Genomic DNA, 20,529 nt, shown 5'->3' on the forward strand with positions numbered 1-20,529 from the left:
TCCCTCGCAGCAGACTCTGTCATGTTCAATCCATCACAGGGAGAGCCCCGGAGGACGCTGCATATGTCCTGGTTCACAGGATGTGCTGGGGCTGTCGGGCACCGTGTTGGGAGGCAGAGGAACGTGCGATGTCGGAGCTGGGTGGGTTCAGAGTGCAGCGGTGGCACCGTCCCCAAGCATCACCTGGCAGTGGCACCACACCGATGTGTCACCCAACAGCAGAAGACAAACCCCATGGTGGTGATTTCATGGTGATGGCTCCAGGCTCGCTGCGAGAAGGAAACAGCCAAGTTGGGGTCGTGGCTTCGCTCAGCTCCCAGCAAAGCAGGCAATGCCACACTGCGTCCTCAGGGAACGGCAGCGACCAAAGCATCCAGCACGGGGACACGGATGAGTCGACTGCTGGGGTCTGCATTCCACTGCACGGTTCGTTCTCCAGCAGAAATCCATGGGGCGGTGGGATCATCCTGCAGCACCCAGAGGCTGTGTCCTGGGGATGGGTCTGCCCAGAAGGGCCCCACACCCCACGCCCCCCATGCAGGATGGCTTCTTGCTACGCTTTGCTTTTACTAACAAGAAAGATGAAATGGTTTATAGACACTGTGCCTCCATTTGAGCTTCGTTACATTGACTTTTTATTCTTTTTTTTCTCTCTCTCTCTCTCCTTTTGTACAAAAGCCAGTTGTAGTTATTAACAGCTGTACAGGTTCTGCTACATACTTTGGTGTCAAGTGGAGAGGTCCAACTCAGCGCCCCGCCGCCAGCTCTGCTACGCACAGTTCCTCAGGGGGGTTAGAGGAAAACAAAGCACAAATGCAGGCAAAGCCTGGCCTGGAGGCACAGCCCAGGGGTGCTCCGAGCCCTTCCAGTGCCACACAGAGCAGAGGATGCTCCATAGGGCTGCGAGTGCAGCCCAGCACAGCGCGCAGAGCTGCAGGATAGGGCTGTGCAGTCCTTTAGCTCAGCCCGACCCCCCTTCAAACCATTCCTCTGATGCAGTTTCAAAAAGCATTTTGCCCCTTTCCTCATTGGCTGATGAGCGCGCAGATCGATCCCAGCTCCTCAATCTGGGCTCACACCGAGCAGCCACGCAGGGCAGCCACCCATCAGCCTGGGTTTCTTCCCTTGGGTTTTGCACAGAAATAGGCAAAAAAGCTCAGAAGCACCAGGTTGAAGGGGAAAGGCCATTTCCCACCACAGCTCCTCTCTCTGCCCCAGCACATCTCCCCAGCAGCCACAGCGGTGCCCACATCACCATCACCCTCCTCAGTCCTCCACTGGGTTACAACGGGGGGAGGGGGGGGGGGAAAAAAAAAACCAATTAAAAAATAATCCATAAAAAACGTAGTATCAAAATCCTCTTCCGTACGCTACAATACAGGGTGAGCGCTTCTGCTACACAAATACTTTTATTTCCCGTTTTCTTGTTCTTTTTTTTTTTAAACCCTTTAGTACAAAATGCTGCAACGCAGGCCTGTGCGGGGATGGGTGTTGCTTCTTGGGGAACCTCCAGACCAGCAGACACGAGCCCATACAGCCACAGGACCCTGCCCAAGCCCCTTCCCCCCACCACACACAAACCCTACTTGTTAGTCAACTTTGCTTTAAAAAAACTGTATTTTAAAGGTTATCAATTCTAATTCTTTACTTTCATTTGAATACAAAACACATTAAGTTGCTATTATCTTTCGTGGCTCCCTGAGCTGAATTTTAACTATGCTTTCTTTGAAATCACTCCTCGTTGCTTTTATGTCCGAAGACCAAGAAGGGCTCGAGCGGATGATTCCCGGATCGTGGGCTTCCCCTTTTTCTTCAAACATACGAGCACAAAAAAAGGAAAAAAAAAAATAAAAGAAAAATCCATATAAAAACGTGATTGTGTCGCCGACGTCCGGCAGCAGCCGGGGATCCGGCCGAGCTGAGCACAGCCCCGACAGCGTCCGCACACACAACACCGAACAACGCACGGGGACCACAGGAGGAACGACTTCACCAGAGGACACTTTGCTCAGTCCGGTTACGCGCTGCACGTCCGGGTCGCATCCCAAATGGATGCAATGGGGAGGAGGAGGAGGAAGGGAAGGGGAGGAAAAAAAAAAATAATAATAATAATAAAAATTGCCACCACCAAAACCATCAGTGGAATACAATTACAGCAGACGAAAATACACACCTAGTGTACCGGGAGGGTCCCCCACCCTTCCCATGCTATGTACTAGTCCGGTATTTACAATTTTCACAAGTCTTAATGCGGGATGCACCAAAAGAAAAAAAAAAATGTCATGTTAAAAAATAAGTCCTTTATAGTGCCACCAAAGCGCAGATGGAAAGAACCAGGAAACCAAAAAAAGATCAAAAAAATGGAAAAAAAAAAAAAAAAAAAAATAGCCCAAAACCCTAAAACCAAACCGAAAATTCGTTCAGGGCTTCGACGTGTGTGCCATGTTTGCAGACCTCCAAATAAATCCGTGTGGGTGCCGGGCGGGCACAGAGGTGCAGCTCCAGCCAGCGATCCCATCCCAGTGCTGCCCCGAGCGCTGCTCCAGCGCCGAGCCTGCGGCACCACCACTGCGTCCCCTTAGTAGATGACCTCGTAGACTGTGGCCTTCTTGTCCCCAGAGCCCGTGACGATGTATTTGTCATCTGCTGAAATGTCGCAGCTTAAGACCGACGAGGATTCCTTGGACTGAAGGCGGAGGAATGGGGAGGAGAGATGGAAACGGGGAGGAGAAATTAAAAAAATGAAAAGGAAATGGATCAGTGTGGTTTCTTGATGGTGCTGTAAGAACCAGGCGGCCCCCGCGCCCCCAGCAAAGCAGCCCCTACCTGGAAGATGCTTGCCCCATAGGGCGTCCTCCATGCGTTGAGCAGGTTGTCCTTCCCCGTGCTCACAAACCATTTGCCTGCAGACGTGGGAACGGCATCAGCACCCAACACAGCCAGCAGAGCCAGGTGGCCAGACAGCTCCCTGCCCCAAGCTCACATCGCACAGTTTGGGCATTGTAGGGAATTGGAGCCATTGGAAAAGCAGGAGGTTTTCTGGAGGTGCCCGGCCCTTTGCACACCCCTCACCCCACGTGGTTCCCACAGGCAGGCAGAGCAGCACTGCTGCACAGCAGTAACGCCGTGGCACTGCCACCACTCACCGCAGTAGGCGAACTTGAGGGAGAGGACGCAGCTCTCGTGCAGGTGCAGCTGGTACTTGTCAGGCTTGGTGTGGTGCAGCACTTCCACGTTGCTGCTCTCCATGCCCACTGCCAGCCACTCGCCCGTGGGGCAGTACCCCAGCGAAAAGATCTGGGGGCACAGAACAGGTTGGCATCTGCAAGCACGCATGGCCCCGCAGCATCCCAAGCCCTGACGCCAGGATTTGACAGTGGGAGAGCCCAGCTGGGCAGGGGAGAGGAGGTGAGCGTCCACTGCCAGCTCTTCCTTCACCTCGGTGCAATTATACGCAAAGCTGCACCTGGGCATGGACTCCAGCACAAACCCAGAGCCTGCAGCCCTCTGCTTGGTTTTAATGGGACAGCTGTGCCCACAGAGCTGACAACAAGGTCAGTGAGTCTGAGAAGCAGCAGCCTGGCAGGCTGGAAGGGACGTGGCCCTGTCCTCCTAAACATCCCCTTGCCATTTCTGATGCTGAAACATGGGGAGCCAAGAGAAGGCAGCACAGCTGGCACATCCAGAATAGGAAACCTCAGGGAAGACAGCAAGGCTGACAGAGCTCCAAGTTGTGGCTGCTATGGGCTGGAACACAAGGACATCCAGCTTTGCGATGCCACGTGGTACCCTATGCAAGCATTGCTTTCTTAGTAGCAGCCCAATCTTGCACCAAGCTTTGTTAAAAAAGCAACAAAAGTGGGGCTAAATCCAGAACCAGAGAGCCTTACTGCCTCAAACACTCCTGCACTGCACCCAAGGCACCTGGAACATGCACACACACAGCCAGGCAGCGGCGTGCAGGGCACCCATCCAGCAAGAAGAGCTCCATCACCACACTGAGCTCCTGCAACCTGGCCCACCGATGGACAGCCCCTCCATAAAGGCTGCATGAGGCCAGGACCTTCCTGAGGGCCCTGTGCCCACCTGGGAGGTGAAGTCGTGCTGCTGCAGCTGCCGCCCTTCCCGCAGGTCCCAGGAGCGCACGGTGTTGTCCAGTCCCCCTGTCCACAGCTTCGTACCATCGTGTGAGATGTCTATGCAGCTGGCACCGTCTGTGTGGCCTTGGAATTGCCTTAGAAGAAAAAAAAAATAAAAAACAGAATAATAATTCACATCTAGAATGGCAAAACGCATGGCGCACCCCACACAGGTAGCACCGGGGATGGATGCTACGAACACACTGCGCTCGGTGTTTGTCTGCTCATGGTTCTGCTCCACTGCAGCATCACCACGTGCACCAACACCCAGGTGGCCCCTCTGTGGCATTCCTCACCCCAAGCACGCTGGGAACCCCCCACTCACCTGACCAGGGTCTGGTTGTGCAGGTCCCACACGGCGATGTTGCCGTCGCTGCAGCAGGAGAAGCAGACTTTGGCGTCGGGGCTGATGGCCAACGCGTAGCAGGCGGGCGCCGAGGAGGTGAGCTCAGCCTTGATGCGGGGTGTGGGGGAGGCCAGGTCCCAAATGGTGAGTGTGCTGGCCTCCCCCCCAACGATCAGCGTGCGGCCGTCGGGAAGCAGCTTGCAGGAGCGGATGTAGTTATCCCTGTTCTGCAGCAGGAAGAGAGGTGGAGATGCTGTCAGTGCAAAGGGGGCCAGCAGAGAAAGCATGGGGATGGCTTGTGTCAAATACAGGGTGGCCAGCAGGACCAGGGAGGAACCCGGGGTTAGTCAGCCTATGGAAGACTCAAGGGAGAGCTTACTGCTCCCTGTAACAACCTCGAAGGAGGCTACAGCAAGGCAGATTGATTGATCTCTTCTCTCTTCTCCCAAGCCAGAGAACAAGAGGACATGCCCTCAAGTTGCACCAGGGGAGGCTTAGTTTGGATATTAGGGAGAATTTCTTCATGACAATGGTCACAAAGGCTTAGAACTGGCTGCACAGAGAGGCAGCTGTGTCCCCATTCCTGGAGGCATTTAAACAGCACACAGACGTTGCACATAAGGGCCTGGTTTAGTGGCAGACCTGGTGGAGGTAGAACAGCCGTTGGACATGACAGCATTAGGGCTTTTTCAACCTAGACAGAAGAAGGCTTGCTACAACAGCCCTACAAAGGCTCTCCATCACTCCTGGGGACCAGCAGCGACACAGCGCAGCTCACACGCGCTGCAGGTCCTCCCACCCCGCGCCTTACCAGGCAGTCCAGCTGAGAGATGGGGCTCTTGCTGCCCGGCTGGCTGATGTCCCAGATCTTCACGCAGCCCTTGCCACCTGTGTACACGTGCCGGGTGGGGTTGCTGATGGTGACGGCACAAACCACCTCGCCATGGCTCAGCGTGTTGATCTGCCGTGCGTGCCGGGGGATGCCGGGGCCAGCCAGGGCGTCGTGGGGAAAGGGGACTGGCTGCATCTGCCCATCAGCACTGACGTGAAACGAGTAAGCTCTGTCAAAGAGGAGGAAAAACACAGAGGTGAGCCCCTAAAAACAGCCGTGCTGCAAACGCAGCGTGCAGCTGGCACTGAAGCCACCGCTGCTTGGCCAACCCGGAGCGGTGTGGGCAGTCCCCTCCCAGGTGAAACCCCACAGAAAACCAAGCAGTGCTTACGGCTTCCCTCCAGGGATGGATGCCAGGCTGGTGGGCAGGCCAGGGGCCCGCATGGGCGGGTGTGGGTCGAAGCCAACCTGTTGAAAGATGTGAGGACGAGATGGGCACGGCAACTGTCAGCATCCCATCCACAAGCCCCGCAACCCCACAACCCCCCATTTGTCCTCAATATTGCTGCTTAATAGCTTAAAACGATTCCCCCTCCTCCCACACACACACACACACACCAGAAAGGGGATGGATTTGGAAATGAAACCACATTTTGGGCCTGCAAGAGTCAGCACCGGACTTGCTCACCCTCCCACATCATTCCCACATCCCTGGGACAGGCAGCCTGCACCCCAATGCAACTAAAATCCCAATCTCTGTATTAATTGCAAGCAGTTTAATTCCCATTTTGGCCGTTTTTTTTTTTTAATCTTGAGGTATACAAATAAGGACTTATCAGTATCAGTACTCAGGGGAAGGTGGTCATGCAGGGAGTTATGGGCAGAGCATAAGATATCCATCAACACCACGGGGCACACAGCATCCCAACAGCGTGCACCCCAACTTCTGCAACCCGCAACCTGAGCCAACCCAAACCATGGGGAGAGGAGTCCATTTCAACCCCAACACCAAGCAGTCTCTCCCCCCTTCCCCCCCAAGCCCTCCCCGCGCCCACCGTGAGCGAGAAAAGGAGCTAAAAGTGCTACGTACAGCTCCAAAGCTCACCATTGGCGACCGGCCATAGGCAGCGGCGGCGGCGGCTGCAGCACTCATCTGTGGGGGGATGTTGTGCAGGCCAGCATAGGCACCAGGGCTGGTCAGAGAGCCGTTCATCTCGTGGTGCCCCATCATGGCAAACGGGGCTGCGTAGGAACCCGCGATGGAGATGGGTGTCCGCAGGGCTGAGGCTGTGGGAGGGTGAGGGATGCGGTCAGGGGATGTGGGTGATGGGTGCGCCAACCCGTTCATCCTATTCCCAGCACCCTGAGTGGGGTGAGGTCCCAGGAACCCCCCAGGAAGCTGTGGTACCCACCCAGAGGGTCCATGCCACTCGGCTTGCCGGGCATCGGCCTCAGCCCCGGGGTGCTGCTTGTCCCTGGGGTTGGGGCATCATTCCTCGGTGTGGGAGTGTTGGACTTGAGTCCAGGCGTTGACGATTTGTCGTTCTGGATGCAGAAAAAAAAAAAAAATCCAAAAAGAATAAAACATAAAGGATGAAGTTCAGCTGCCAGGGGGTTTCTGGAGAGCCTCGCGGCAGGGCACAGCATGGCACATACGTGGCCCAAGTCTTTAGTCTTGGAGGAAGGAGTGCTGCTGGAGGAGGCGACCGAGGCCGGGCTGTTGGGTGCATCCCCCTTCTTCAGCCCACGAGCTTTGTCCAGGCCGTTCTCAGGCGGGGAGTGGGCCGGGCTGACCCGGGGGGTGGCAGGGTCCTGCAAGGCAGGAGAAAGCACTCGTACCCCAGCACCACCTGTGGGACCCCCAGAGCGGTGAAACCAAAACCACCCTTTGGCTCACCTCATTGGAGACGTCAACGACGAGGTCATCGCTTTTGTCACCATCGCTGTCCTGAAAGACAGCATTAAGTTACAGCCCTGCAGAGCTGCAAGCCCTGGGGCTGCTCCCAAGGAGCTGAATCCCCCTACAGCACCCCCAGGGCACAGCGACAGCCTTGGCAAGATTTTGCCCAAACCCAGCCTGCCCCCACCCATGGCGCTCCCATGCTGCACTATGCAGGCACATATAGAGGCAGCTCGCAGCCCTGGGCTGTGAGGAACCCCCCCATAGCTCACATATCGGCTCATGCTGTCCTTCTCCTCTGCTTTCCTCTTTTTGGAGTCGATGCTGTAGTCTGTAGAGCTCCGGTGCTTCTCGCTGGCTCTCAGACTTTCCGAGGGTGAAACTGAGTTATTCTGCAATAACAGTAAACACATCTGAGTTGCATGCAAGAGGGAATGGGACTTAAGGGCACAGCCAACAGCTTTCTGCCCAGCACTGAGTCTTCAAAGCACCAATAGACTGCAAAACCCCAGCAGTGGAGCAAGATCCGTGGCCCAAACCACACGTCCTCATTGAATGTCACCTCAAGACGGGCTGCTTATGGCCACCTGAGCCTGTTTGCTACCAAAGCAGAGAAAGGGGAGGAGCTGTTTGTTGTCGAAAAGAGAAAATCCTGCTAGGAAGCAGCAGGAAATAGAGCAGCTCCCTGGCAGCTGCTGCAACCCGTGGAGGCTGCTGGTAAATACAGATGTGCCACCTACCCAACATGGTTACACCATCCGCCCCTTGAACCAATGCAGACACACCACTCATGCAACCAACATAGATGCATCCAGCACCAGGCTGCAGCCCAACGGGGCTCTGCACGAGGATCTGAGCCTCAGGGAGCCTGCAGTCTTTGCAGAGCCATGACCTCCATCCCCAGCTTTTATTAGGGGAGCAAAGGGCAGAGCTGCCAGAGCTGCTTTATCTCAGCTTCAGTTAAGCCAAGCTCTGCCAAACCAAAGGGCATTCCAAACCGTTTGGAAAAGCACATCAATACACATCAATAGCCTTTTTCCTGCAGCCCAGCACTGCGGGCAGAGCTTTGTGCACCCATTGGGACACATCCAACACGCTGCCTTCCCCAGAACAGCCCCAGCATGGGGACGGAGCAAAACATGGCAGCTCAGAGCTGTGCCAGAGCTGCGGCCCTGCAATGAGCTCCTCACAGCCACAGGGGCCACGGCCATCACCGCATCTCATCGCAGAGCCCACAGCCCCTGCTAAGCAGCCGCCTTCCTGAGCCCCTCCGCCCGCCTTTCTTCCCCGTCTGAAAGGGAGAACTAAAGCAGTTCATGTTTCTCCTCGCTACCCAATAAGCAGCTTTGGATAACACCGGGGTCTTTCTTCTCAGGCAGTCATGCTGAAAAAACCTCGCAGCTACCAGAGAATCATGTCAAGCATTTAGAGGCATCGATCCATTCAGCCTTCTGCTGGCGCGCCGCCAAGAAACTAAATATTTTTTATTGCTCAGGCAAGGCTAGGAAAATATGAATGACTAACGCTGATTATCGCACGCATTAAAACCTCCGCGGGGAATACCCCTGCGTTTCATTTTATAGATTGGGAACGCTCCCATCCTTCACAGCCCCCTCCCCACGTGGGCAGGTTAACGATGCCCAATTCCCCTCTCCTCATTCAATAGGGCTTCTCTTCCCCCCCCCTGCTTTCTCAAAGCCCCCCCCTCATGCAATACGGGTGGGGGATATGGGCTGCATCCCCCTCCCCCCCCCTCAGCCCCACTACAAAAGAGGGAGGGCCGTGCTGGGGGCAAAAGGAAAAAATAAATTAAAGGATCCAATCAGTGCTGGAGGTGATGGCTGCCCTCAGCCGTGGTTATTTAGCTGGTTAGTTAACTGCTTGACCTTCCGAGTCCTACTTAACGTGGCATAATAGCCCCAACCAGCCCGGCAGATTAGATGACCCAAGATAATAGAAGAGTGATCAGGAATAAAATAGCTTTCTTAATCGCCGACGGATCTTTTTACCCGCGCTGACTCGGCTGCGCCCATTCATGGCGCTCACTCAGTCGCGACCTGAGCTCAGAGCAGAGCGGTGGGGGAGGTCTGACCCCACACATCTGGCACTGGGGGGGGGGACGACGACATCCCAGCATAGCCAGCGGGGGAATCTGGCCTGTTTCTCTCCTTTTTTCCCTAGGATCAGCCCCAAAGGTAACCCCTCGGGGCTCACACCCCTTGTTCAAAGGAGAGCTGAAACAAAACGGGCGCTCAGAAGCGGAGCTGTTGGGATGGGGAGGAGGTGCTGCACTCACCGCGCTCGAGTCCCGCTCTGTTGGCAGCGGTTGGGGTCAGAGGGCACAGCCAAAGCAAAGGGAAGAGAGAAAAATCACAGTTAGAATGGGTGCTGGAGCAGGGAAGCAGACACAGAGCCCCCGCCGCTGCCTGCTGCCTGCACCCACAGCACATCCGGGCTCTCCAGCATTTCCTCCACTCCCCCTTCCCTCCTCAGCGACCATTTCCCCCCTCCCCTGGTAGGACACACAGCACATGGAGGCAATGCACTGAATCACAGGGGATGGCACCGAGCTGAGGCCCTTCACCCACAAAGTCACCAACGCGGCAGTGGTGCCCACCCCCACCGCTGTGGGATGTTTGCCCGTTGATACCCGGTATCCATGGGGACTGCTGGGTTATTCAGATCCGTGCAGAGGCATGCATGCCACTGGATAATTGCTACTGGTATTTTTTTCCTCCTTCTGCAGGGAGAACAGCCCGAACGCACCTGGTGCTGCAGGGGCATCACCGGGCAAACGGGGCCTTAATGGGAAGAGCCTGTATCTCCTTGTGCCAACACACAGGTGGCTTTGCATGGAAACACTGAACCCACGCAGCATTTTTCCCTTCCACAAAAGGCCCGTTTAGCACTCACAAGAGAAAACAAGCTACACTGCAACTATCAGGCGTCCATATTGAGCTGCTCGGGGTGACCCCAGCCTGGGAGCAGGCAAAACCAAGCTCTCACCTCTGTGGTCCAGGTCGTGGTGGTTCTTCTCATCCTTGACGGCCAGGTGTGCCTGGCTGCCCAACGCGCCGAGCGCCAGCAGCCCCGAACTGCTGCCGGTGACGGGTGGGATGCCGGGGGGCTGCAGGCCAGAGGGATGCGGCGGCAGCTGAACCGGGGGCCCATGGGCGGCGTGGGAGAGGTGCTGCGCCTGGAGCTGCTGCTGCTGCAATGAGAGCAGCGGTGAGCGGGGAGAGGGCACGGCCTCAGAGACAGCAGGGCTGCATCTCCAGCTGTGCTCACGCTCCGCTCGGCCGGCTGCAAGGAGAGCTGGGTTAGCAGGAGGGATTGGGGAGGGGGGGGGGGGGAACGGCCCCGCGTGCCCTGCACACGTGTGTCAGTGCGGTGGTCATCCTTCACTCAAGGCAATCTGAATTGCTGTGGCAGGTTTGCACCGTTTGGCTTTTCAATGGAAATAAGCGTAAGTGTAAACGCTGCCCAGCATGCAGAAAATGGCTCTGCACAGAGCATCCAGCAGCTGACACCGCAGGCGACCCTTTCCCCAACCAGGCATCCAGGAGCCACGGGTACAGCCCCATCCTCTGCAGCTGGAAGTGGGCACGGCGTGGGGAGAGGAAGGGAAAAAAGGAAGAGCATCCCTCGTGCTGCTGTTTCAAGCGCCAAGAAGACAAACTGAACTGGAGCCAGTGGGTCACAGGTAGCAGGCTGCCTTCAGTGCTAGTTTCCACAAGCTGAAGGCAGGAGACAGCCCTTATCCCACTGCCAGGGCTGTGCTGCACCATGATGCCCAGGGAGCACAGGGCTCCCAGCAATGCACTGCAGCGCAGACTGGTGCAAACCATAGCAAGATTCCAAAGAAACCCCACGTGCATGGTTCTATAAGGAGGAGGCAGTGTTTGCATCAAGGATATTTCCAGCACTGCTGAGGGATGCACCACTGCATGCTCTGCAGGGCTGGGTGGGCCCAGTGCAGCCCCAAGAATGCAGCCCACAGCTCATAAAATGCAACAGGGAAATGCAAAGAATGGGGATCAGCCCGTGGGTGCCAAGAAAGGCCCATAAGGAGACTTCTGCACCTGCTGTGCCATCACTGTGCATGGGGAAAGTTCACACCCAGCTCCTTGCGCGCTGCTCTGTGCACGCTGTAAACAACCAGGACCTGCTGCAGCTCTGCATGGGACGCAGCTCTCTGGAAGGAAAGGGACTTCCTCCTGCACAGAGGCAACCTCTCAGGTCCCACCCAGCTTCTGGCTCCAGGAGCAGCCCCATAAGGCAGCGGTGCTGATGAGGATGGAGCAGGGTGTGATCCACCCACCCCTGCCCACCTCCTGCACCCTGGTGGGAGGCACTGGGGAGATCCACCCAGGACGTGACCCGGAGTCAGACAGGAGCAAGCAGTTGCAGTTTCAGGGGGAGGAGGAGATGCATGATCTGCAAACACAGGTCCTTCCAGGCAGTGCAAAGGTCTCAGCTGTGGCAGAAGCCAGATCCAGAAGGCAATAAGACATCCACAGTGCTGGTAGAGAAAAAGCATAAGCTGCTTGGTCCTCTCCAACACAGCTTTTTATTTTTTTGGCTTCTGCTGCATGGCGCTGCTCCATCCATGGTGCAGAGGGGGGAGCATCCTCAGGACCCAATGCCCAGAGCCATCCCCAGTGCTCCCAGCACTGCCAGATTGTGCCAACATTGCAGGATCAATCCTCCCCTTCTCAGGGCAGGAGGAACAGGGCTTTCTCCAAACCCAACCTCACGGTCTTTCCACCCATTTCAGCAAGGCTGAGGCCACGGTACTTGTGCATTCCCTTGGAGAGCAGCCCTGGTGGCTTTCCAGCACTGAGATCCAACGCTTCCTTCTAGGTGGGTACAAGCAGGGACAGGGTGACCAAATCCAGGGAGCAGCAGCAGCATCCCAATGGGACAGCAGGCAGATTCCATGCAGCATCAAGGCTCACAGCCCTGCTACAGCCAAACACAGGTGGGGCACAGCAAGGATGGCTCAGCCTCTTTGAGCCTTTCCCTCCAATGAAGCAGAAAAACACCGGTTCTCCCTTTTTAATTAAGCTAGTGGCAAACACATCCATCCTGCGGTTCGCTGAGCTGCCTGGGATCAGCAGAGGTGTGGAAATGAGCACCAAGGCACGACGTCCTGTGATGGATCCAAAGAACACAGATAGGGCATTTTCCTCCCCTGCAGAAGCAGGAGCAGCATGGAGCTGGCGGCTCAGATCCCTCCTGGAGGACGCAGAACGGGGAAATCCTGCACAGCAGAGCAGTGGGATGCAGCAGGCCTCGGCGATGCTCCTCAGTTGAGAAGTGCCACCCTTCTCCAGCTTCCTTTCACCCCCAGAAAAGGTGGTTTTCAAACCCCACATCAACGGGGATTTCCCAACAGCCCCCCGGGCACAGCTGCAGAAGCTCCATCACCAAAAAAAACCATCCCCAAGGCTGCAGCCCCATAGATGGAGCTACGCTGCACAGGGGTGCCTGGTGCCAGGGGTGGAGGGCTGCAAGCCCCAGCTCTGCTTGACAAAGCACCACAGGAGTCGCAGGGATGCAGGGCGATAGCAGTCCTGCTGCTTCCAGGTTGAAGCTGCTTCTTCCAGCACTGCCCCAACATAAAGGGCAGATGCAGACCAGCGCTCCGCGCTTGGACATCCCACCTGCAGCCAGCGCTCAACGTCGCCTTTAAATCCTCAGACACCACCCTGCAGCACAGTGCTGCAACGGTGCTGCAAACCCAGCGCAGGCAGGCGGCCAAATTCTGCTCCCAGAGCATCTGAGGATCAGATCCCAGCCCACACCAGGAGCCGCGATGGATGCACGGCGCGGAGACGTTCGCGCTTCCCTCCTGGGGTCTCTCGGCGTGCACCAGGCAAATATGGGTAAGATATGAAGAGGTTACGGTTGATGAGAAAGGCTGGCAAGGAGTATCTCATACGTAGAGTGTTTTTAATTGGATTATGTACATCATGCTTCATGCCTTTGTTAACCGATTTAATGGTTCACCACTTAAGTTCACCACTTGCGTTAAATTTAGTAAAGTAGTCTAATCATTTCCAGAGCTATAACCAAATCAAGGGCTCAATTTCACAGAAGCCTGAAGCAGAGGAACTGTGAGACAATGGCCTAGATGCATAAAATTAACAGTTCTTGACCTCGAAAGGGGCGAAAAAAAGGTTTGAATAATTTGATGCATTTTCTTTTTGTTGCATGCGTCAATTTGGTTTTCGGCACCTGCAGCAGGGCACTGGGGCAGACTGGCAGTACACCTGCAGCACCCCCAGCACTGGGCTCCCCATAGCCCTGCCTGGACATTCACATCACCAGGATCATGATTACACCAACAGAACCCGACTGTGTGGGATGGGATGCCCATCGCCATGCCCAGTCCCACCATGGGATGCCCGTTGCTGGGGGATGCTCTGGGCACACAGGGCCCAGCTCAGCTGCAACGCTCTCTTCCTCGCTGCCCCCAATTCCTGCCTCGTGCAGCTTTGTCAGGCAAAACGATTACATGGCTGGCTGCTTAACAACGGGGTGACACTCGTGTTAGTGCTGATCCAAGGAAGCAATTACCTTGAAAATGGGGGTCGCGAGCCCCGCTCATTTACCTTAATTGAATTCCAATATCTGCCTCTAGCTGCCTTGACTCCATGCTACGGCTTCGAGCAGTGAACCAAAGCAGAGCCTCCCACCCACAGCCACTCAGAGCACCCATTAAAATGGAATGATGCCTACAGAGCCCCTGGGTTCTGCAGGGTGCACAGAGCTGCGCTCCCACCCTTGCAGCAGCAAGGAGCCAGGTTCTCCCTCCACAGCCACCCAACAGCGCAGGTTAAATGCTAACAGGTGAAGAAGCCTCCTTGTACAGGGAGAAAAGAAGTGCAAATCACTGCTGCAAAAAACAAAGGAATAATCAGTGATTTTGAAAACAGACACCCAATGCCAAAGAGCTCCCAAGGCGGGATGCCCATCAGGGATCTGCTATCCACAGTAAGCAGATCCAGCACGGGTGGCTTGCTGCACGGCCGAGGACACCGTTACACCACTCACAGAGATATGCAAACAGATTAGTCTTAAAACCCCTCGAGATCCACGTAACGCTCAAGTGGGTAAAGGTCAATGCATGGAACAGCTCTGCCACGCGTGCACCACATTTCACATCAACAGTACAGCAGAGGCAAACCCGGGCTGGGGGGCTGCGGGGAGTGGGAACCCGGCACAGTCCCAGCCTGGGGATGTGGGTGTTTGGTGTTGGGGGCTCCCGGAGCTGCACCAGTGCTGGGGATAATTGGGGAGCAGAGCCACAGCATCGCTCAGTGCCAGATCAGGGACTGGGGGACGGTTGGATTCGGGGTGCTGCCCCTCCCTGACGCCGCCCGAGCGCAGGGTTGCCTCTGGTTATGGTAAATGATAGGAATAAAAGGGGTATACACACGGTGAGAGGCAGATTGGGAAGTCCACGTACCCCGATGATAGCATTCAACTCCGTCATTGTCACTTGCTTGGCACGTTCAACAGCCTGTGCAACTTGCTGTTGGTGCTGCAGGGACAGAGGCAGGCGTGTGGGTCAGAGCATGCAGGCACCGAGCCAGGACCCCCCCCCCCCCCCCACCCCAAGCCTCATCACCCCTGTGGGTTTTGCCCATGGGAAACGAGCCCAGGGACATCTTACCTCTTGTGACAGAAAAGGCATAATCTGTGCTAAAATGGTATTCAGCCTTTTAGCAATTTCTGTCTGAAAAAAGGGAAGAAGAAAAAGCAACGGTTAGCAGAAAGCAGCCTCCTGCAATAAGCAATCATGTGCACCCCCCCCATAACCCCATCTACACCAAGGGAAACTGCAGCTCCCAAAAGAGGCAGTGAAAGCACACCTACATGCGCAGGGCAGGGGCTGCTCTTTCACTTTCTGGTGTTTTGGGTCCTTTCCCATCACAGCACCAAGCATCCCCAGCAGCCTCACACCAGCCTGAGTTTGGGAAGGAGGACCATGAAGGTCGGGATGGACTGGCAACGTGCAGATGCTTGCTGGGCACTTGCAAAGCTCCATCCCCAGCACTGCTCCGCAAGGGACTGCTGCAGGAGAAACCCCTGCACACACAAAGCACCGAGTGCCTGGTCAGCACTGAGCCGCAGCCAGAGCCACATGGAGCCTCTGGTTTGCTCTGATCTCATCAGGATCCTTCCCCAGCCCAGACCGATGCCAGAGTTGCTTTTGCCCTCCTTACATCACCCTCCAGAAATTTAACCCGTAACCATTTACACCTGTCAGCCTGACCACACTATTTAGGAGTTTAATAATAACAGCCCCGTGCTGTCAAACTGTGGTTTCTGCAACGTCTCCATTAACCCAGAATAACATTTTCGTCTGGTTAAAAACCCAGGCACGGACTTGGGGTGAGGCAGCACCGCGTGCTTCAGCCCCAGGGGTGCAACTCCTGCAGGGTCAGGGCGCCCAGACCATGGCTGAGGCCCTACAGAGAGCACCTCCAGGCAGAACCCTCTGGGGGGCAGCTCCCCCAGACCCATGGCAGTCGCCTGTCCCCACCCTGCTGCTGCTTTTAGAACATCCACTACTCCAACCCAAGCAATCCTTAAGCAGCTATAAGGGTTCAGCCCACAGCGGCAGGAGGGAGCACCATCACATGGCTGCAAACCCTTCCCATCAGCAGAGGCACGTCTCTCCCACTGCGGTGCCTCTTCCTTTAGATTTCAGAGGGGAAAACTCTAATTCTGCATTTTGGGAGGGGGGGGAAAAAAACAGCCAACTCAATAGCTCGACGTTGCTTTGAGGAACCAGGCAGAAGCAGGGGGATAACCATGCAGCACAGACAGCCCCAGGGCCCTGCAGCCGGCACCCAGGCAGCGCCTGTTTAGGCTTCAAAGCAGCCACAGTATTTCTGGCCACTAGCTTTGCAGAAAGCATCGCTGCTCGGGTTTCACCTGCTGCTTTTCTTAGCCCTCGAGGGGGTCAAGGGAATTTGCTGGCACTCTGCTTCGAGGCAGAGGCATCTCTGAGCTGTTCCATTTGCTCCAGGTGCATTAGCTGCAGCCGGGGCCATAATGGACCTGAATGCACAGACACAGCGTGCCCTGCACTTAGGATGCTCCCAGCACAGAATGGCTCCATCCAAAAAGGTAATGCTGCAAAAGCCCTCCAAGCTCTTCAGTGCACCACAGCCCCACCAGTGCCTGCGCTGCCCGCTGTTCTGCCATAGAGACACCTTAATGGCTGCTTTGGCATCCATACATCGATCAGATCGTGTATAAACTGTGCCTCCATTAAATATTTATGCCTTCTGCTGATGCCTGGCGGGTCGGGACGCAGTGCGCTCTCAGTGCTGCACAGCTCCTCCAGCACCACAGGGAGCAGCTGCTGAGGGCTTCGTGCTGGTGAGCTCCAGAACAAACCCAACCTTTAGCCACAGCCATTTGGGTGCAAATGGCAGAACCTCACACCCAGCACGATGCAGAGGTCGGGGAGGAGGTGTTGGGTGCTCTCTGGGTACCACCAACCCACCCCCACTTCAGCAATCCATACCGAGAGCTGCCTCTGCTCTCTTGTCCCATCTTACCCCAATTTCCAGCCAAGATTTGGTGCAAAGCTTCACCTCCTGCAAAGCCACTTCCCACAGGGGATCTCCAAGAAGCAAGCGGGTGCTTCTGGCTAAGATACAATGCTTGCAGCCATGGATTTCCCCGTTCACACGAGATCCAATAACCTCCAAATACCCACTCTGCACACGTGAAGCCCCACTCATCTCTGTGAGACGTTTAATCGGTGGCAGAAAGGGCGGCCCTGGAGCTGGGGAGGGTTTCACCCCCAGCACTGCCCTGCACCGGGGCCCATTCACCACCGGGCAGCTCCAACCATGAAAATTCCCCATTCCCAGCACGGGGTTGCCATGGCGACCGCAGGCACCGCATCCCGCATCCCTGCCTCGGCAGCACCGCGGCACGAAGCGCCTGCTGCACCCGCAGCCAGTGGGGGAGAGCAGGGACCGAACCCAGGGAGGGGGCAGGGCGGGGGCACTCAGCAGGATGCTCCAAGGAACTCAGGGACCTACGCAGGCTGGAACGCACGAGGCAGCCCCAGGCAAGGGCGAGGAGTCGGACCCGAAATCCCGACTAATCCCCATCCCATCCCTGCCAGGGCTGCGCCTCGCTGCGGGGAGCGCGGCCGGCTGGCACAACAGAGCGCACATGGATGCCGGCTGTAAATCAAGCACCGACCCCCATGCCCTGAGGGCAGAGAGCGTGCAGGCGCCGGCTGCAGGCACGGTGCTAAATAGCTGTGCCCCTCCGCCCCCCTCCTCTCCCCCAAACCTGGGCAGGGCACAGGGAGGTTAAATAACGCCGGAGGGCACAGGGAGCGGGGCTGAGAGGAGCTGCCCAAAGGTCCGAGTGGAAACGGGACGCCCCAAGGAGCGAGCCACCCCCAGTGCCATCTGAGAAAGGCTTTTGGGGTCGCGTCAGACCAAATCTCAACCAACTCCAGCATCAGGTGGGACAACAGCAGATCCACGAGGCTGGGCGCATGGCACAGCTGGCCCGGCCCTTTTCGCCTTGGAGGCGGCACCGGTGTGCTCTTTAAAAGCACGATTTCGGTTTTCCAGCGCCATCCCAAACCCCAGCACAACAGGACGGACAGCACCTCACATCCCACCGCGGCTCCCAGGCAAAAGAACCACCAACGCTCCTGGGGGAGCCCGGCGTCACCCTCACCCCAAACCCACCCAGCTCCCCAGGAAGACGCCCTGCCCCACACACCGCCCCAAACCCGCACAGGGCAGAAGGCCGGGCTCAGCCCCACCTCCCGCACGGCACCAGCAGCGTCTGTTGAAGCCGGGAGATTGTCTCCGTAAGCACATGGAAATCAGGCCCTTGAGCAGCGTGGTTCTCACTCCGGCACACAATTATGGGCACTTTCAGCTGTCTACCACTATTTCAAGTGCTCTCTCCAACCGGGCTGTCAATGGCATGTTGAAAGCTATTTGTGGCTGCTATCGTTATTAGCAAAGTGGAGAGCGGCGCTGATGAGAATTAAATTCGGGGAGGGGGCGCGGAGGGCAGAGCCCCCCCAACACGGCGGCCCGCCCTACCAGCTCCATCCGCTGCTCCCAGCGCAGGGTGCACGGGGCTCTTGGAATATTCCATAGGAGAAAGCAAAGGGGAAGCGTGGCTCGGGGATGCTCCGAAGCATCGAGGGCTCAGCCCCAAAACACAGCACTCCAACACCCTGCAAGCAGGTCCCCTTCCCAGCACACGCTTCTCTCGAGGAAGCACTGCACCCTCTGATCGCAGAGCTCCGGAACGAGGGGTCCCTCGGGGGGGGCATCGAGGAACCCAAACGGAGCTCTGCCGCTCAAAGCAGAGCCCCCCAGCAGCGCCGCACCGCCGTCACTTCCCGACTATTCCCCACATACGGAGTTGCTTATGGAAGTCCCGTTATTATTACTTTTTTTTTTTTTCTTTCTCCTCCCTTCGAAAGACACGAAACGGAGCAGAAAGGAAAAAGAAAAAAAAGCCACCACCGCAGCCGGGGCGAGGACGAAGCGCTTAATATTCAGCGCCGAAGAGATAATCTGTTATATAAGCCCCCAGCCAGACAATCCCCTTTTGCTTAAAGATGAAGTATCCATCAATGTTTGTCTCGAGCAGATGTAATCACACGCAGTCAAGTCTGGAGGGCAGGACACCGCATGAATAATTCAGGCACTTCAGTCTACTTGATTGTGTGCAGATAAACACAAGTCAACCGCTAAGCGGGTCAGCCGGGGCTGGGGGCAGCGCAGCCAGGAGGCTGCTGGGGGTCCCTGCAACGGGAGGGGAGATCGGGGGTGCTGGTGCTGAGCCCCCAGCCCCACTTTGCCACTGGGTTCCCCCCCCGGCACCATCAGGGCGCACAGTGATGCCGCAGCACGGAGCGCAGCGGAGCAGCCCAACCCGGCCATGCAACCCCCCCCCACCCCAATCAGCTCTCGCATGCAAGCAACCCCCAGTGCAAAACATCCGGGAAATAACAACCGCTTCCAGCGCTGCCATCGGCAGAAAAGCTCCGTGCTTCCCTGCCTTATTTCGTGCTCTATTTCAACACCTCCGTGCGCTCGCACAGGGCGAAGCCAAGACAGCCAGGAGAGCAAGCAACCCGAGACAGAGCACGGCAGGGGCTGGGCGCGCACCTGCTGGGATCAGCCGCAGGGAAGGCAATATTTAATAAAGAACAAACACCAAATACATTAATTAATCAACAAAAAGCAACCCTGAGCCAACGTCACCCGAGCGGCGGTCGCGGCCGCTGCCCTTTTGCAGCAGGGAACACAGCCGTGCACAGCTCAGCTTTTGCCAACGCTGCTCCGGTGCTACTGCCGAGCAGAGCGCTGCCGAGCTGCACTGCTGCCGTGCCTGCACTGCTGCCGAGCTGCACTGCTGCCGAGCCCTGCCCTGAGTGCATCACCAGAACCGTGTCCGCCCGCCAGCGGCAGCGCCGGTAATCGGCTCTCATTGCAATAATAACTTTATTCCTTTAAGTTTCACCATCGTGTGCCCACGGCCCCGAGGCTCTTTAGCTGTAATCTTATCAAGGCGGCACACCGCACCCCGCGCCGCTTTCCCTATGGGGCAAACGCTACGGCGAGGAGAAGCCCAAATCCACCGACGCAGCACCAAACATCGCTCGGTTTCCTCGGCACCGAGCGATGCACCGCCCTTGGTGCGCCCTGCAGCTCAGAGCAGGGCTGCAACCTCGGAGCAGCAGCCCCGGGATGAGCACGCAGAGCCCCGGCTGCACGCACCTCCTCTGCACGAGGTCGCTTCCCCGCAACGCTCCTTGCAAAACGCAGCCTTGCTTCCGAATGCACGCGGATCCCATCGCCCCAAACCTCGCACGGCTGCCGACCCACTGCCCGTTCTGTCACTTATAAGCAGCCCAAGCAGCCCCCCCACCGGCGCTCACCTGTTTGTGCATCTCGATGTTCAGCCCGTAGGACATTTCGTAGTACTGGCAGGAGGGGAAAAGAAAGGGAAAACAACAAAGGCGGCATGAATTGGGACTGCCCGAACATCAGGGGCCGTTTGCACGGGGTTGGAGCCGCATGCAACCGGGGGGGGGGGGGGGGGGGGTCGGCCCCCTGCTCCCAAGAAACAAAGTGGGGCCGGGGGGAGGATCGAGGCGCTGTGGGGAGAGCCAATTACTGCAGGTCCTGAGTGGCTGCGGGGGCAGACAATTGCTGGAGGGTCCCAATTGCTCGGGGGGGTTCCCCGTATCGCTTAGTAGGGGAGAGGTGCCAGAGTCGCTGGGGGTCCC

General features: G+C 56.8%; 1 protein-coding gene across 9 annotated transcripts; it reads right to left on the reverse strand.

Moving 5' to 3' along the window:
* Positions 1-607: 607 nt before the first annotated feature.
* Positions 608-20,241, reverse strand: LOC122191057 (transducin-like enhancer protein 3). 9 transcript variants are annotated; one of them, XM_042891258.1, is made up of 17 exons: positions 20,179-20,241; positions 14,899-14,961; positions 14,692-14,766; positions 10,224-10,425; positions 9,514-9,530; positions 7,490-7,609; positions 7,215-7,265; positions 6,974-7,129; positions 6,730-6,862; positions 6,423-6,604; positions 5,709-5,785; positions 5,297-5,546; positions 4,465-4,712; positions 4,087-4,234; positions 3,147-3,297; positions 2,827-2,903; positions 608-2,686 (listed from the first exon to the last, which is right to left on the reverse strand). In XM_042891258.1, the coding sequence occupies exons 1-17, from the start codon at positions 20,212-20,214 to the stop codon at positions 2,579-2,581; spliced, it is 2,094 nt and encodes a 697-aa protein (XP_042747192.1). In that variant the 5' UTR covers positions 20,215-20,241; the 3' UTR covers positions 608-2,578. The 9 variants fall into 9 exon arrangements, with proteins under 9 accessions (XP_042747192.1, XP_042747190.1, XP_042747191.1 ...); XM_042891256.1 differs by having other exon boundaries at positions 6,408-6,604; XM_042891257.1 differs by having other exon boundaries at positions 10,224-10,428.
* Positions 20,242-20,529: the final 288 nt, after the last annotated feature.

The sequence above is a fragment of the Lagopus leucura genome, unplaced genomic scaffold (assembly GCF_019238085.1).
Source record: "Lagopus leucura isolate 7727_CA_CO unplaced genomic scaffold, USGS_WTPT01 88-28_obj-0_obj, whole genome shotgun sequence".
Taxonomy (NCBI): domain Eukaryota; kingdom Metazoa; phylum Chordata; class Aves; order Galliformes; family Phasianidae; genus Lagopus; species Lagopus leucura.

Coding starts and splice junctions, on each gene's coding strand:
- LOC122191057 (XM_042891259.1), bottom strand. CDS start 20,214: ATGTCCTACGGGCTGAACATCGAGATGCACAAACAG. Junction 14,767..14,898: donor TGCCTTTTCTGTCACAAGAG/GTAAGATGTCCC, acceptor CTGTCCCTGCAG/CACCAACAGCAAGTTGCACA. Junction 2,904..3,146: donor CCTCAAGTTCGCCTACTGCG/GTGAGTGGTGGC, acceptor CCACGTCTGCAG/GCAAATGGTTTGTGAGCACG.